Source organism: Schistocerca americana, chromosome 8 (genome assembly GCF_021461395.2).
Source record: "Schistocerca americana isolate TAMUIC-IGC-003095 chromosome 8, iqSchAmer2.1, whole genome shotgun sequence".
In the NCBI taxonomy this organism is placed as follows: Eukaryota; Metazoa; Arthropoda; class Insecta; order Orthoptera; family Acrididae; genus Schistocerca; species Schistocerca americana.
In genome coordinates this window covers 67,365,550-67,383,157 of record NC_060126.1, presented here as the reverse complement: position 1 = coordinate 67,383,157, position 17,608 = coordinate 67,365,550, and the positions used below count along the sequence as shown (strand labels likewise).

General features: G+C 45.4%; 1 protein-coding gene across 1 annotated transcript in view; it reads left to right on the top strand.

Moving 5' to 3' along the window:
- Nucleotides 1–202: 202 nt before the first annotated feature.
- Nucleotides 203–17,608, top strand: part of LOC124544811 (regulator of microtubule dynamics protein 3-like) — a 90,184-nt gene continuing 72,778 nt past the window's right edge. The window contains exon 1 of the mRNA XM_047123501.1: nt 203–748. Coding sequence (XP_046979457.1) covers nt 402–748 — 347 coding nt within the window. The 5' untranslated portion in view covers nt 203–401. The remainder of the gene's footprint in view (nt 749–17,608) is intronic.

The following is a 17,608-nucleotide window of genomic DNA, read 5'->3' as shown; positions in this document are numbered from 1 at the left end:
TTTAATAAACCATGAAATTAAGACGATAAAAAAGATGAAATCTTAAAAATAATAAGCGTTTCAAAAGCTCGTATAATAGTTGTGTGATGCGAAGGGTGGATCTTACGTCCGTGTACCATCTCAAATTATCGTAGATGTACGATCCAGGTCGTACGGTTGGTAACGCTGGATAGTCACATCTACATGGTGGCCGATGTGCAGACCGCAGGGCTTGTTTTGAAAGTTAATCGCCGCGCATGCGCAGTAAAGCTGGTGGGGATGAACTATGGTCGATGTGGGGCAGCCCCTGGAATAGTGTTTTTGTGTATTGTGTACCATAGGAACTTCAGGATAAGAGTGGAAACAGAGAAGGAAGTGTGGAAGTAAATTTTGGGTATTGATCAACCCAAGAGAAGTACAAAATGGTTAACGATGCTATGTTTTATCGAGGACTCATAGCCCTTGCTATGGGACTCGGAGTTGCACTAGGCGCTGTTTCATTTTTTATTATAGAACAGTTCTCAACGAAAAGAAGATTAGCTGTAGAACATGATGTACATAGGTTAGCAACTGATATTGACGACTTAAGGTACGAAGTTCAACAGCTTCGAGAAGCAGGAGGCAAGAAAAACAAATCAGGAAAGCGTAACGCACGAAGTATTTCAAGTAGAAGTACCACAAGTGATGGAACGTCTGATGTCGAGCTTTTATCCGCGATTGGATCCACAGAAGATGACGAGGAGTTCTTTGATTTTTCTGACAACGAAAGGTAAATACCTTATAATTTATCTCGCATTGGTGAATGTTCCTCCTCTTCCACCCCCCTTCTTTTCGTATCAGTGTTAAGGAATCACTTACCTTACTTTTTGGCATGAATGTCAGTGCCCCGACGGCATATCATATCCATTTTGTTCATTCATTTATGTATCTGTTTATAGGTAACGTATGTTTTTTTTTCTTATATTACACAGACAAATCCTATATCACTGCAAAATTATACTGTGGCAAATAAAGCATGAATACTAATAGTGGAACTAAAAACTAAAGTTTACCAGTTTTCCGCCAGTTGGGCTTGTTTTTTTGAAAATTTTGCAGATCTTGGATTCCATTGTTAGACTAATGAATTGGTTTGTTATTGGGTGTCCATAAGTTATTTTCATAGGCCTACTCTTCTAATTCTGGTTGTGGTACTTAAGGTTTAGAGCCAAGAAAAAATTAGCCCCAGCAATAGATTAGCGTATTACACACCATAGTGGTCACCAGTGATTTTATTTGTTCATTCATTGTGTTGTGTAGGTCCCATAAAGAAGGAGAATCTTCAGGAATGTGGAACGAGCAAGCGTATCACTATAAAAAGACAGGAACATCACAGAAACCTAATCATATATTGCATTGTCAATAAATTCTCTTTAAATTCATTGATGCTGACCATGCTTATGCCAGTTGATTAAATTATAAAGGAAGCTACTTCTATGAAAACAAATAAAGCAACCATTTTTATAGCTTTATACTTATTTAGCAGTTACCATACTTTATTTGTACTGACTAAATAACTGGTTACTTGGATGATACTGCCTTATTGGTTTTGTGTTTTTAGTTTCTTTATCTGTTGTTGGCAGCTGTTAGAAAATCAGCTTAAGTCACAGATTTGAACCTCACCTCATCTCCCCCCAGAAATTTGGGTGTGAAAGTTTGGTTGTGAGCTGTTGGAAGCCAACGAATGTGACTAAAAAATAATTAAGATATCTACACAGTGCATTTAGTTTTGGAAAAGCTCATAATGATTGCATGCTCATTCCAGCAATTTATTTCTTTTACAATCTATTGTATATTGCAGTGGGTTTTTTACAGTGTTGTTGACTGCCTTTTGCAACCCAGTCTTCATGAATAGTGGCACTTCCATAGAAATATCTCCTGTCTGTTGGCTCTTGTATACAGTCTATTCATTTCCTGCATCCAGACCTACCTAGGACCATCGCTTTTCCACTTTCCTTGAGGCTCCAAGCTCCTATGTCTTGTTTAGCTGTGCTATTCCAATTGTTTCTTTTCTATCCACTATACCAGTCCCGAATATATTTCCTTTATTTGTTTGATGTCCATATTCTTGAGCCTGTGTATTTGTGTGGTTTGCAAATATATAAACTGTTGCAAGTGTCCACACTTTTGTTCCTATGACACAGTGCTTTACACAAAATTTTTGTGCACTCCTTTTGGAGATACTATCGTTCCATAATTCTAGCATTGTCATGATCTTTTCTTTTTCTTATTTTGTTCTGTACAACTTTCCTGTCTGCTGTCAGTCGGACACTTATGTAGGCCTATTTACATGAAGCTGTACTTTTAACTATTTTCTCAGTATTTAACCCATGTCCTTTTACACCTGTGACCATATACTGTAAATTTTCGAAATTTGTCTACATACCCCACTTCTGTTATTCATATACGAACTTTCTAAATGCGTTATTAATTCTTCAACTATATTTATAATCACTTGGTCAGGTTTCCTATTTGCAGACCGATACCTTGACATTTCCTCTTTCACTTTTGAAAGGCGATGTCAGTAGGTATTTTGAACAAGGTAAGATATTTAATTCTTAAATGTAAACTTTTCTGACACATGCATAAGGTACCTACTTTCATTTTACTATTATTATCCACATAAAACACTTCCATTGCTCTGATAAAAATTGCAGAATTTTTTGTCCACCATTGTTTCTCCTAAGTTTTTAATTGGCACACTGTGATAAAAGTTGATTCCCACTTGAGATCAACAAAATGGATTGTGTGTCCACACTTTAGGCAGAATGTCATTTCACTTAGCCTAATACTGACAGAGAAAATGAGCAATGATAGTTTATTGATGACCAGGGCAAATTTCGTAATGATGATATTGACAAAATTTGCATGATAAACTAGAGAGAGGTTTTAGGGCAAGAAAATTCTTATCCAAGTATTTCAAAACACCAACAATTATTTACTACAGAAAGTCATACTCTGCATGCACACATTAAACAGTATGTAGACTTATTACTTACTCCCTTGTATTACTGTTTCTTTATGAGTACCAAATAATGTCTAAAACAGCAGTATTTACTCCTTCAATGAGCAGACTTTTTCACTGTTAAAAATTTCATTTAATGAAAATTGTTTCTTCATTGTATGTTGTTATTTATGAACATCATAAATGTTTTCCTTAGTCCACATCAGTACTTTCTTCCTGAAAAACTGTCACACCTGTGTCAATTCCACCATTAAATGCATCGTGGAAGGGTCATTCCATGTCAAATCAACAAATGAAAGTATTATTTTCAATTTGACCCTCTTGGATTTATTAGAGAGAATATATACATGTAGTATTCATAAGTAGTAACACACAACAATTTTTTCCAATTTTTCTGGCAAAAGAATACTGGGAAGGGGGTGCTAAAAAAATTGAACTTTTGAGTTGTGGAACAATGGTGCTATTTTCACAACTTGTGTCTAATTAAGCTAGGACAGTGAAATTGAGTTTATTTGAAAGGTCTTTTTGAGGGCTTTCAAATGATATAAAATAAGATTATTGAATTTTCGGAAATATGGAAGCGTCCGATCCCACCCGTCTGCTTTGACCCATGACGTCACAAATATGGCGGAAACGACCATAAACCATGATTCCAATATGGCGCATATAAGGTCATTATGTACACATTATGAGGATGAAAATACATTGAAAAACAAACACACGCATTCCACAAAAAGCCTAATGACACTAACGGGACAAGCGCGGGAAATAGGGGGTTTTTGGGTGGGGACAAACTAAATATAAACAAATTTAGACACCCACCCCCATACAAAACCACCCAAAACGACAAAAAAAAATCACATCACAAAACTCCCCAAATTCCACTAAACACAATATCATCTGGAATCGGACACTTCCCTTGACCTATATAGCTCAACAGCAGCTCCCGATGCCATAAATTAGGGCCTAACACTTCAACTACTGACGGCCTTGGGAGAGCCAGTCCTGACAAAACTCTACCATCTGGTGAGCAAGATGTATGAAACAGGCGAAATACCCTCAGACTTCAAGAAGAATATAATAATTCCAATCCCAAAGAAAGCAGGTGTCGACAGATGTGAAAATTACCGAACTATCAGTTTAATAAGTCTCAGCTGCAAAATACTAACACGAATTCTTTACAGACGAATGGAAAAACTAGTAGAAGCCAACCTCGGGGAAGATGAGTTTGGATTCCGTAGAAACACTGGAACACGTGAGGCAATACTGACCTTACGACTTATCTTAGAAGAATTATTAAGGAAAGGCAAACCTACGTTTCTATCATTTGTAGACTTAGAGAAAACTTTTGACAATGTTTACTGGAATACTCTCTTTCAAATTCTAAAGGTGGCAGGGGTAAAATACAGGGAGCGAAAATCTATTTACAATTTGTACAGAAACCAGATGGCAGTTATAAGAGTCGAGGGACATGAAAGGGAAGCAGTGGTTGGGAAGGAAGTAAGACAGGGTTGTAGCCTCTCCCCGATGTTGTTCAATCTGTATATTGAGCAAGCAGTAAAGGAAACAAAAGAAAAATTCGGAGTAGGTATTAAAATTCATGGAGAAGAAGTAAAAACTTTGAGGTTCGCCAATGACATTGTAATTCTGTCAGAGACAGCAAAGGACTTGGAAGAGCAGTTGAATGGAATGGACAGTGTCTTGAAAGGAGAATATAAGATGAACATCAACAAAAGCAAAACAAGGATAATGGAATGTAGTCTAATTAAGTCAGGTGATGCTGAGGGAATTAGATTAGGAAATGAGACACTTAAAGTAGTAAACGAGTTTTGCTATTTGGGGAGCAAAATAACTGATGATGGTCGAAGTAGAGAGGACATAAAATGTAGACTGGCAATGGCAAGGAAAGCGTTTCTGAAGAAGAGAAATTTGTTAACATCCAGTATTGATTTAAGTGTCAGGAAGTCATTTCTGAAAGTATTCGTATGGAGTGTAGCCATGTATGGAAGTGAAACATGGACGATAAATAGTTTGGACAAGAAGAGAATAGAAGCTTTCGAAATGTGGTGCTACAGAAGAATGCTGAAGATTAGATGGGTAGATCACATAACTAATGAGGAAGTATTGAATAGGATTGGGGAGAAGAGAAGTTTGTGGCACAACTTGACCAGAAGAAGGGATCGGTTGGTAGGACATGTTCTGAGGCATCAAGGGATCACCAATTTAGTATTGGAGGGCAGCATGGAGGGTAAAAATCGTAGAGGGAGACCAAGAGATGAATACACTAAGCAGATTCAGAAGGATGTAGGTTGCAGTAGGTACTGGAAGATGAAAAAGCTTGCACAGGATAGGGTAGCATGGAGAGCTGCATCAAACCAGTCTCAGGACTGAAGACCACAACAACACTGGAGCATGTGACATATGACACCTTGGTTGGGCATGTGAAGTCATTAGTAGTCCGTGACGTAAAGCGAGAGACTTCTTTGTTTCAAGAATGTGGTGACTGCCCTGAAAAGGGAGTACTGTCTTTACAGATACTTGGCCTGGAAGACATAGCAGAAAACTCTGCAGAAATTACATATGTGACATGAGAGGAAAATAAACTAATTCAGGAAACCGTTGCCTTTGACAGTTTCACTGATGGACTTGGTAAATGGTCAGTGAAAGCAGTAACACACCATCATCTGAAGAAATTGCAACAACGACACATTGCAGAAGTGAAAGGGTGTGTACAGGCTGAAGGACTATGTTTAGTGCTTCACTGTAATTTTGCTGAGAACTGGTCAGCAATTCTCCCACAAGAAGTACAACAGTATCGTTGGAGTAATGACCAGGTTTCAGTTTGCCCAGGAGTGACATATTTTCAAAACAAGATCACAAGTGTGGCAGTTATAATTGATGACAAAGGACATGACTCAGCACATGCTTTTCTAGCAATGCGCAGAATTCTTCAACTGCAAACACGGACAGAGAAGATCATTATTATTTCTGATGGTGCTCCTAGTAATTTTAAAAATCGTTACAAGCAGTTTGAATTGAGTAAGTCACTTGTGCCTATTGACTGGGTATACAGTGCTACTCATCACGGAAGGGGCCTTGTGATGGTGTAGGAGGCCTGCTGAAGCACCATGCTACAAAACATAATCTTTGTGGACCAAATGCAGCTGTGATCCAGAGTGCTGAGGATTTTATGAGAGTCATGAAATCTTACACATCCACAGCCCTCATTATTTTGTCCAAAGAAGAAATTGAAGAATTCCATGGGCAAAAGAAAGAAGAATGGTCCAACTACTCCTGTGAAAAGAATTCAGAAGTCGCATTTTTGGACTCAAAGTTATGGGTGAACTCATATTGCACGCACTTTAAATAGCAAGAAAGAAGAAATTTCTTTAGTTTGGCCAACAACTCAGAAACAGCAGGATAATATTCAGATTCACAACCTGAGAAGAGGGATGTTTGTGGCGTGTGTGTGTGTGTGTGTGTGTGTGTGTGTGTGTGTGTGTGTGTGTGAGAGATTCTGACTGGTGGATTGCAGAGATTGTAGACACCAGTTATGAGTTAAGCAAAATTGAATTGAACTTTATGCTACCACATGGACCAGCTGCTGGATATAGGTTTCCAGCTGAAGGACAACAACACCACCATCAGTGCTCACTTCCTGTTCACAATGTTTTGAAGATTGTGATAATGTGGTAATAAAACAGGTTTTATGCGTGACAAAAATTTCATTTGTTTATAAAACCTGTTCAACCTAAAAGTGGAAGCTCTCCTTTTCAGAGAATGTAGAACTGTATGGTACTATTCAACAGGGAAAAAAAGTCAAAATTTTATAGATCGGCATTTTTGAAAAAAAATTTCCATAAATTATAAAAAATGTTTAAAATGCTATAGTAAAAGAACATTGACACATAAGTCCCAATGGAAGATTTCTTTGTAATCATAAAGCAAATATCTTTCAAATAAAAAAGAGAACAAAATATCTGGAACTGTTCCAGAGATACAGCATTTTAATTTTTTTTCCCAAAATTCGCATCTTCAAAATGCACAATATTGTCTTTGGGGGGCTGTATCTCGGAGTAGAAATTTTTTTTGGAGACAACAAAAAAAAATGTGTTCCTTACTTAGTCCTTCATTTTAACATATGCTAAATTCAATAACATCTGAGGCTATGAAGGTAAGATTTTTTTGTAGCCTGCCTGAATTGATATGGAGTATGCCATTTGCTTTACCTATATCGAATTAAACAGTGAAAGTTGTAAATCTTTAGAAAAATTCAATACAGCTACAGCTAAATACCAGAGGAAGGCCTAAAGTCAGTTACTTATAGGTTCTTGTTACTTATTTTGATGATTCATATCAGTCCAGTTCATCATGCTTCTAATCAGTCAGTTTATTGCACATCACTATTTCTGTATTCGATAATATATATGTTCGATCTGTAGCATCTTGAATCTTGAAGGTTCAAGATTGTCTGTAGTTCCCTGCTGCTTATGGAAAGAATGTCTACATGACTAGGGAATGTGAAAGATGTTTATGTAAGGAGCTAACTGTGATTTATTATTTTCCTTATTTTTTCCAACTGCAGAGCACAACCAGTAGTGTCAATTGTATTCATAAGCAATATATCCTTTGATGTAATTAAATTATATTGAATCACTGTCAACAACTGTCACCAGTTCAATTTTGCTTTCATTAGAGTCCAAATACACTTTTGTTGTTGTTATGTTCTCGCTTAGGGGAGTAAAAGTGTGAAGTTCTTTTGTCACTACAATTGTGCATCTTTTCTCAAATCTCTCTTGTGAGTTTCAGTTCCTCATTTTCATAGCATACTTGAAATTGATCCCTTCAACATTGTCTTTGGCAAACACATGGAGTTGTTCAGGTGTCATGATATGATCAGTTTACAGTTGTTGCTGACTTCCTAGGGGCAGCTAGTCGTGTGACTTTTCCATCAACTCCGTCACGAACTCCTTTAGCAAGAGAGATGGCATAAAAACGCCACTGTGCTTCAATATGGAAATCTTTCATGATAGCTCAGGTTGATGAAGTCATGATAGCATGGGTTGATGAAGTCCTTTCTGTCTTTATGCAGAGATGCGACTCCATCAGAGAAGTAATATATTTTATGTGATTTTCTGTAAAATGTTACAGTCAGAAAGTCGATCAAGTAAGACTATAACAGGTGCACAGTAACTGTGTTGTGTGGGAGGCATTCTGATATAATGACAAAGACTAACGTGCACTCGCGTTTGTCGCCACCCTTGTAGCCCGTCTACAAAGGGGTAAATTATTGCTTGTTTGTTGGTCCAGTGATAACCTTGAACTCTGTCCTGTGCCACAAAGGTCTTTCAGTCCACCCCCCCCCCCCCCCTTAAAAAGGGGGGGGGGGTAGATTGTTGATTTTTGACTGCAAAGAATTGTCATGTAATTGAATTTAATTTGTCAGGAAAAAAATCAATAAAGTTGTCAAAGGAGTTTTGTGATGGTTTCCACATATGTTCCTTACGAATATATTGGACACTGGTGGGTAACCTGTGTAGTTGTAAAAAATCAGGAAAAGGATTAAACCACAATTAGCTTCTTACATCCACAAGGACCATTCACCTCTTTCACATTCCCCAGTGATGCAGATATCCTTGTCATAAGCAGCAGGGAACTAAAGACAATCTTGAATCCTCATACTGGTACAGCAGGAACATATTCATTGTCCCGTCCAGAAATGGTGACATGCAACAAACTGATCAGCTAGAAGCATGATGAATTGGACTGATATGACTCATCTAAATAATTAACAAGAACGTATTACTAAATGATCTTAGGCCCATCTCAGGCATTCAGTTGTACTGATGTTTTTAAAAGATTCACAATTTGTACTGTCAAACAATGGAAAATCCAGGATGGAATGTAACAGTACGAGAGAAGGAAAGTTGCTACTCACCATATAGCAGAGATGCTGAGCCGCAATAGGCACAATAAAAAGATTCACACAGTCAAAGCTTTCGGCCATTAAGGCCTTTGTCAGCAGTAGACACACATACACACGCGCGTGCACAAGCACAACTTGCACTCACATCTGTAGTCTCTGAGAGCTGAAACTACACTGCGAGCAGCAGCACCAGTGCATGATGGGAGTGGCGATTGGGTGGGGGTAGGAGGAGGCTGGGGCGGGGCGGGGAGGGGGAGGGATAGTATGGTGAGTGTGTCAGACAGTGAAGTGTTGCAGGTTAGACGGAGGGTAGGAGAGAAGGTGCGGAGGGGGGAGGTGGTAAGTAGCGGAAAGGAGAGTAATAATAATAATAAAAGAAATTAAAAGACTGGGTGTGGCGGTGAAAAGACGGCTGTGTAGTGCTGGAATGGGAACAGGGAGGGGGCTGGATGGGTGAGGACAGTGACTAACGAAGGTTGAGGCCCTGTTCGCATCCACTAAATCCACCTCATCCAGCGACATCTTGTCGTCCCCCTTCTCTACGCTTATCCGCCCTCAAACCTGCTACCCACAGCAATATACTTATATTTATTAATGATTAGTTATTCTCTACTTTGACCTTTGTCACTTCTCGCCAATTTTCGTGAGTTTTCGCCTTCCACTATCGTCCTCTTCCTCAGATTTCATCTCTTTTTTCCCCCCTGTGCATCCATTTTGCACTCTTCACACGTATTTGGGTGTATGTTTGCGTAATTTTTCAGACATAATTCTACTTCCTTGCGTATTGTTTCGCATTTTTGCACCACCATGGATCCTTGTTCCTTCCATATACGGCAATACAGAAAAGTTTCCTTATCCCTAGCCAGATCCCAGTCCCATATACTGTTCCTGTGTTGTTGCTTGGCTCATGAAATCCCCCCTAATGGCCTTACCGTCAAATTATCCATCTCTGGTTGCCACCCCTCCTTCCATAATGACCTCCACCTCTTCAGATTCTGGCAATCCTTAGCCCTCACCAACATAGTCCTGCAATCCTCGTTGCAGTACCTTCTCTCCATCCGCAAAATTCTCCTGCTATGTAATCCCAAATTCCTGGAACCCATAACACACATTGAAACTTTTGTGCTGCAGGAACTTGAGCAACATGCACAATGCCACCTCAAAAAGCTCTCCATCCTGCTCACTTCCTACTCCCACCTCGGAGTACTACTGTCCACCACTTCTACAACCACCTTCAAATCTTCCCCACACCCCATCATAGCTGACAAACCTTGTCTCGCAGACCTACTACACTTACCCCACCCTCCGAAACTCCCTCCCACCTCCACACAGAACTCAAAACCTAAACAGACCCGCAACACAGTCATGAACCTTTCCTCCAGAAGCCTAGTCCCACAGAAGTATCAGTCCTTTCCAAAGGCCTCACCTTTTGTCCCACTCCCAAATTCAACCATGCGGGACTAGTTAAAGGTCTTCCCTCCTCCCGGTCCCTATAGGGGAAACACTTTTTTGCCACCATCCCGATCAATCAGACTTGACCAAAGACCAACACTGAACCTTCCCTAACTCAGTTCACTCCTCCAGCCAACCGTGATCCACCCCCACTGCCTACAAACCACCCCCTGTTAACTTCCCAGAATTTCTTATCCTCGAACTTTGCCTCACCATCATTCCCTAAATCCCTCAACATGCATACTAACCTTACATACACAGAAATAACCGCAGTCCACCATCTAAAAACTGATCCCGATCTTATAATCCTACCTGCAGACAAAGGCTCCACCACCGTAGTTTTGAACCGCAAGGTTTATGTGGCAGAAGGACTCCATTCCAGCAATCCAGCAGGATCTCCAGTCACTACTCAAATCCTTAGGCCCATCCCAGAACCTCTCCCCATAGTCCATCTGTCTACCTGCTTCCCAAAGTCCATAAACCCAACCACCCAGGATGCCCCATTGTGGCCAGTTACTGTGCCCCCACCGAGAGAATCTCTGCTCTTGTAGACCAACACCTTCAACCTATTACCCAGAACCTATCCTCCTATATAAAAGATACCAACCATTTCCTCGATCAACTCTCCACAGTTCCTCTCCCTTTACCACACGTTGCTCTGCTCATCACTATTGATACCACCTCCCTGTACACTAACATTCCTAATGCCCATGGCCTTACTGCTATTGAACACTACCTTTCCAGACGCCCTATGGATTCCAGACCAACAACCTCCATCCTCACCCACAATTACTTCTCCTTTGAAGGCATTACCTACAAACAAATCCGCAGTACGGCTATGGGCACCCATATGGCACCATCCTATGCTAACCTATTCGTGGGCCATCTAGAGGAATCCTTCCTAAAAACCCAGAATCCTAAACCCCTCACCTGGTTCAGATTCATTGATGACATCTTTGCTATCTGGATTGAAGGTGAGGACACCTTATTCACATTCCTCCAGAACCTCAACAACTACTCCCCCCATTTCACCTGGTCCTACTCAACGCAACAAGCCACCTTCCTAGATGTTGGCCTCCGCCTCAGAGATGGCGACATCAGTACCTCTGTCCATATCAAACCTACTAACCACCAGCAGTACCTCCACTTCGATAGCTGCCACCCGTTTCATACCAAGAAGTCCCGTACAGCCTAGCCACCCGTGGTCATCGCATCTGCAGTGACGAGCAATCCCTCTCTAAATATACCGAGAGTCTCACTGAAGCCTTCACTGACCGTAATTACCCCCTGCGGGTCCGGGGATTAGAATAGGCCCGCGGTATTCCTGCCTGTCGTACGAGGCGACTAAAAGGATTTTGAACCGTTTCGGCCTTCCATGTGATGGTCCCCCTTGGGGTTTGACCTCCCTTTTTCAAAATTCTACAGAAGTACGAGCCGTTTGGGGAAGGACACCTTACATGGTGTACCATTGGTCCTAAGTGCACTCAGACCTTGGCACTCAGCATTGCACTGGCGTAACCATACCCACTATTCCTCAAATTGGGCCTCAACGCGTGATGGGTTGTCCAAGTTTCGCCCATAGTGCATCTCCATCTGCACCATCGATCATGATGGACTTTCCATGGCACCAGAAATCCAGCACGGTAGCCAGCCCGTTGTGGTGGGGTCGTCATGTACCCTCTAGGTTGTAGCCCCCTGACAACACAGGGATCGTACTGCCGATACCTGAGCTGCACCCTCCCCACGTCGGCCAAGGAGTAGATGCCCGTCTCCTTGGGGCATCAGGACTCCCGGCAATGGTCATCCTGCCAGGTGGCCCTTGCTGCGGCTGGGTGGCGCCCGTGGGGAGAGCCCCTGGTCGGAGTGGGTGGTATCGGGGTGGACGTTTCGCAGATGAAACGTCAACATGTATCAGGTCGCTCTGCGGCCGAGTCTTTCAAAAGAAAAGGTACCGTTTCTAGTTCTGGTTCTCCTGCCCTTTCCCCCTTGGCCACTCCATGGGAGGAGGGACAGGCCCGCCGGCTTGGGGCGAAGTACTTCCCCCGCTATTTGGTCTGTTCTCGAACCAATGGGGGGACGTTCGCCACCTCCAAGCCCATGTTCTTTGTTCAGCACATTGAGGACGTCTTCGGGGAAATCGAGGCTCTCAGCAAGATGCGATCAGGGTCCGTCCTTATCAAGACCACCTCCGCCACACAGTCGGCGGCGCTCCAGGCGTGCGACCGCCTAGGGGACATCCCAGTATCCATTGTCCCACATCTGGCACTAAATAGGACGCAGGGGGTTATTTTTCATCGTGACCTCCTGCCACAATCTGATGAGGAGCTCAGGGCCAACCTGGAGCGCCGAGGCGTGCATTTCGTCCAGCGAGTCCAGCGCGGCCCCAAAGACCGTCGCATCGACACCAGGGCCTTTATCCTCGCCTTCGAGGGGGACGTTCTCCCGGAGAAGGTAAAGGTGATGTGCTACCGGTGTGACGTGCGACCTTACGTCCCGCCTCCTATGCGCTGTTTTAGGTGTTTGCGCTTTGGGCACATGTCGTCACGGTGTGAGGCTGAGCCCCTTTGTGGCGATTGTGGACGTCCTCTTCGTGAGGAACATACATGCACCCCACCACCTCGGTGCGTTAATTGTCCTGGCGTCCACTCGCCTAGATCCTCAGACTGCCCCGCATATCAGAAGGAGGAGAAGATACAAGAAATCAAAACTTTGGATCGGCTCTCTTATTCTGAGGCCCGGAAGAAGTACGACCGCCTCCATCCCGTGTCATTGACCACTTCGTTCGCCTCAGTTGTGTCCACTCCTTCCGTGGTATCCTCACCCCTATCCTGTCCCCCCTCCGCCTCCTCCTCCGCCCATCAGGGGGCTCTGCCTCCGCCTCCCAAATCCCTCCCTTCCAAATCCTCCTCCTCGTGGCCCCCACCCCCTCTGCCCCAGGGGCCACCCTTTGTCCTCCTCCTCCTCCTCCTCCCCCCCCCCCCCCCTCCCCACGCCACCTGAGAAGCGATCCTCTTCTCAGGCGTCCATCGGGGCAACGTTCCGGACCCCAGCTTCCGAGGTCCGGCGTTCCAAAACGGACCCCGTGCGTGAGGACCTTCTTCGGGTCCAGCCCACCATCCCTGTGCCGCCTCGGCCTTCCAAGAAGGCCTCCAAGAAGAAGTGTCTCTCCTCCTCTCCACCCCGGCGCGTTTCGTCTGACGCTCCATCCGTGAGTCGCTGCTCCCGGCCGTCCTCAGTTTCGCCGGGACGCTCTGCTGCCAGGCGCTCCGCCGGCCTTTCGTCGGCAAATGATGCGGCCCCTCCTACACGACCAGGGACAGCGGCCGCGGCTGGCGACGAGTTGATGGAACCGGATCCGCCTCCCGTCGGTTGTAGCGTTGTTCCCTCGCAACCTGGCCCTCCGCGGCCGTCGAGGTGACCAGCTCTTCCCCTGTCTCGTTCCCCCAACCTTTTGACTAGCGATGGCGTTGTTTCATTGGAACATTAGAGGTATTCGATCTAATCAGGAGGAATTACAACTGCTCCTCCGCCTGCACTGTCCGCTCGTCCTTGGTCTCCAGGAAACCAAGTTGCGCCCGACTGACCGTATTGCCTTTACCCACTATACCTCGGAGCGGTATGACCTCACCCCTGTGGACGGTATCCCAGCTCATGGTGGGGTCATGTTGCTCGTTCGGGACGATGTTTATTACTATCCCATCCCACTGACCACCCCACTCCAAGCAATAGCTGTCCACATTACTCTTTCTGCTTTTACTTTTTCAGTTTGTACCATCTACACTCCATCGTCATCTGCTGTTAGTCGGGCTGACATGATGCACCTGATCGTTCAGCTTCCCCCGCCGTTCTTACTGTTTGGCGACTTCAATGCCCATCAGCCCCTTTGGGGCTCTCCTGCATCCTGTCCAAGAGGCTCACTCTTGGCGGATGTCTTCAACCATCTCAATCTTGTCTGCCTCAATACCGGCGCCCCGACTTTCCTCTCGGACTCTGCTCATACCTACTCCCACTTGGACCTCTCGATCTGTTCTACCACTCTTGCCTGTTGGTTCGAGTGGTATGTCCTTTCTGACACCTATTCGAGCGACCACTTCCCCTGTGTCATTTGTCTCCTGCACCACACCCCATCCCCACGTCCTTCGAGCTGGAACATACTGAAAGCTGACTGGGGACTTTACTCCTCCCTGGCGACCTTTCCGGACCACGATTTTCCCAGTTGTGACAGTCAGGTCGAATACCTCACGGCTGTTATCATCAACGCTGCCGAACGTTCCATTCCTCGTACTACTTCTTCTTCACGTCGCGTTTCCGTCCCCTGGTGGAACGTGGCTTGTAGGGACGCTATCCGTGCTCGACGACGTGCTTTACGCACCTTTCGCCGCCATCCTACGTTGGCGAATTGTATTGAATACAAACGACTCCGAGCGCAAAGCCGTAGAGTCATCAAAGACAGCAAAAAAGCTTGTTGGGCCTCTTTCACCAGCTCCTTTAACAGTTTTACTCCCTCTTCCGTCGTTTGGGGTAGCCTGCGCCGGCTGTCGGGCATTAAGGCCCACTCCTCAGTACCTGGCCTGACGTCAGGTAATGAGGTCCTTGTTGATCCTGTGGCTGTCTCCAACGCCTTTGGCCGCTTTTTCGCGGAGGTTTCAAGCTCCGCCCATTACCATCCTGCCTTCCTTCCCAGGAAAGAGGCAGAAGAGGCTCGGCGACCTTCCTTCCACTCGCTGAATCTGGAAACTTATAATGCCCCCTTTACTGTGCGGGAACTCGAACGTGCGCTTGCACTGTCCCGGTCCTCTGCTCCGGGGCCAGATGCCATTCACGTTCAGATGCTGGCACACCTTTCTCCGGCGGGCAAAAGCTTCCTTCTACGTACCTACAATCGCGTCTGGACCGAAGGTCAAGTCCCCATGCGTTGGCGTGACGCCGTTGTTGTTCCTATACCCAAACCCGGGAAGGATAGACACCTTCCTTCTAGTTACCGCCCCATTTCTCACAAGCTGTGTCTGTAAGGTGATGGAGCGCATGGTTAATGCTCGGTTAGTCTGGATTCTTGAATCTCGACGACTACTTACTAATGTCCAATGCGGCTTTCGTCGCCGCCGCTCCGCTGTTGACCACCTTGTGACCTTGTCGACATTCATCATGAACAACTTTTTGCGAAGGCGCCAAACGGTTGCCGTGTTCTTCGACTTGGAGAAGGCTTATGATACCTGTTGGAGAGGAGGTATCCTCCGCACTATGCACAGGTGGGGCCTACGCGGTAGCCTGCCCCTTTTTATTGATTCCTTTTTAACGGAACGAAAGTTTAGGGTACATGTGGGTTCCGTATTGTCCGACGTCTTCCTCCAGGAGAACGGAGTGCCTCAGGGCTCCGTCTTGAGTGTAGCCCTTTTTGCCATCGCGATCAATCCAATTATGGATTGCATTCCACCTAATGTCTCAGGCTCTCTCTTTGTCGATGACTTCGCGATCTACTGCAGTGCCCAGAGAACATGCCTCCTGGAGCGCTGCCTTCAGCGTTGTCTAGACAGCCTCTACTCTTGGAGCGTGGCAAATGGCTTCCGGTTCTCTGAAGAGAAGACAGTTTGTATCAACTTTTGGCGATATAAAGCGTTCCTTCCGCCATCCTTACATCTCGGTCCCGTTGTACTCCCATTCGTGGACACAACTAAGTTTCTAGGGCTCACGTTGGACAGGAAACTGTGTTGGTCTCCACATGTCTCTTATTTGGTGGCCCGTTGCACACGTTCCCTTAATGTCCTCAGAGTTCTTAGCGGTTCATCTTGGGGAGCGGATCGCACTGTCCTGCTTCGTTTGTATCGGTCCATAGTCCGATCGAAGCTGGATTATGGGAGCTTCGTCTACTCGTCCGCTCGGCCATCCCTCTTACGCCGGCTCAACTCCATCCACCATCGGGGGATGCGTCTTGCGACCGGAGCCTTCTACACTAGTCCTGTCGAGAGTCTTTATGCTGAAGCTGCCGAATTACCATTGACCTACCGGCGCAACGTACTGCTGTGTCGGTATGCCTGCCGGCTGTTGTCTATGCCCGACCACCCCTCTTACAAGTCCTTCTTCGCCGATTCTCTCGACCGTCAGTACGGGTTGTATGTGTCTGCCCTGCTGCCCCCCGGAGTCCGCTTCCGTCGCCTGCTTCGACAATTGGATTTTGCCCTCCCTACCACCTTCAGAGAGGGTGAGAGCTCGACACCACCTTGGCTCCAGGCTCCAGGTCATATTTATCTCGACCTCAGCTCACTCCCGAAGGAGGGTACTCCGGCTGCAGTGTATTGCTCACGGTTTGTCGAACTTCGTGCTCGACTTGCCGGTTACACCTTTATTTACACCGATGGCTCCAAAACTGACGACGGTGTCGGCTGTGCCTTTGTCGTCGGGGCCGCCACTTTTAAATACCGGCTCCTCGACCAATGTTCCAGCTTTACGGCCGAGCTTTTTGCTCTCCATCAGGCCGTTCAGTATGCCCGCCGCCACCGCCATTCATCGTATGTACTCTGCTCTGACTCACTCAGTGCTCTTCAGAGCCTTGGAGCTCCCAATCCGGTCCATCCCTTGATTCAACGGATACACCAGTCCCTCCATTCGTTCGCTGATAATGGTGGTTCTGTCAGCTTTCTGTGGGTTCCCGGACATGTAGGAGTGCCTGGGAATGAGGCTGCGGATGCTGCAGCCAAGGCTGCAGTCCTCCTGCCTCGGCCAGCCTCCCATTGTGTCCCGTCATCTGACGTTCGTGGGGATGTATGTAAGAGGCTTGTGTCGTTGTGGTGGGATGCTTGGTCATCCCTCCAAGGAAACAAGCTCCGGGCAGTAAAACCGCTCCCAACTGCTTGGACAACATCCTCCCGACCATCTCGGCGCGAGGAGGTCCTTCTGACCAGGTTCCGGATTGGGCATTGCCGGTTTAGCCACCGCTACCTGCTCTCCGGTGACCCAGCCCCGCAGTGCCCTTGTGGTCAGGCATTAACAGTGTGCCATGTTTTATTGTCGTGTCCCCGTTTTAGTCAATTTCGTGTTATCCTGTCCCTGCCATCTACTTTACCGGATGTTTTAGCTGATGACCCTCGAGCAGCTGCTCGTATTCTGCGTTTTATAACTTTAACTGGCTTGTCCAAAGACATTTAACCTTTTTACTTATTTTATCTGCATCTTTCTCAGGTCCTTCTGATGTCCCCCATCCCCTTGAGTTTTAGCAGATTCCATGTGCTCTAACACCAGTGATTGGGCGCTAA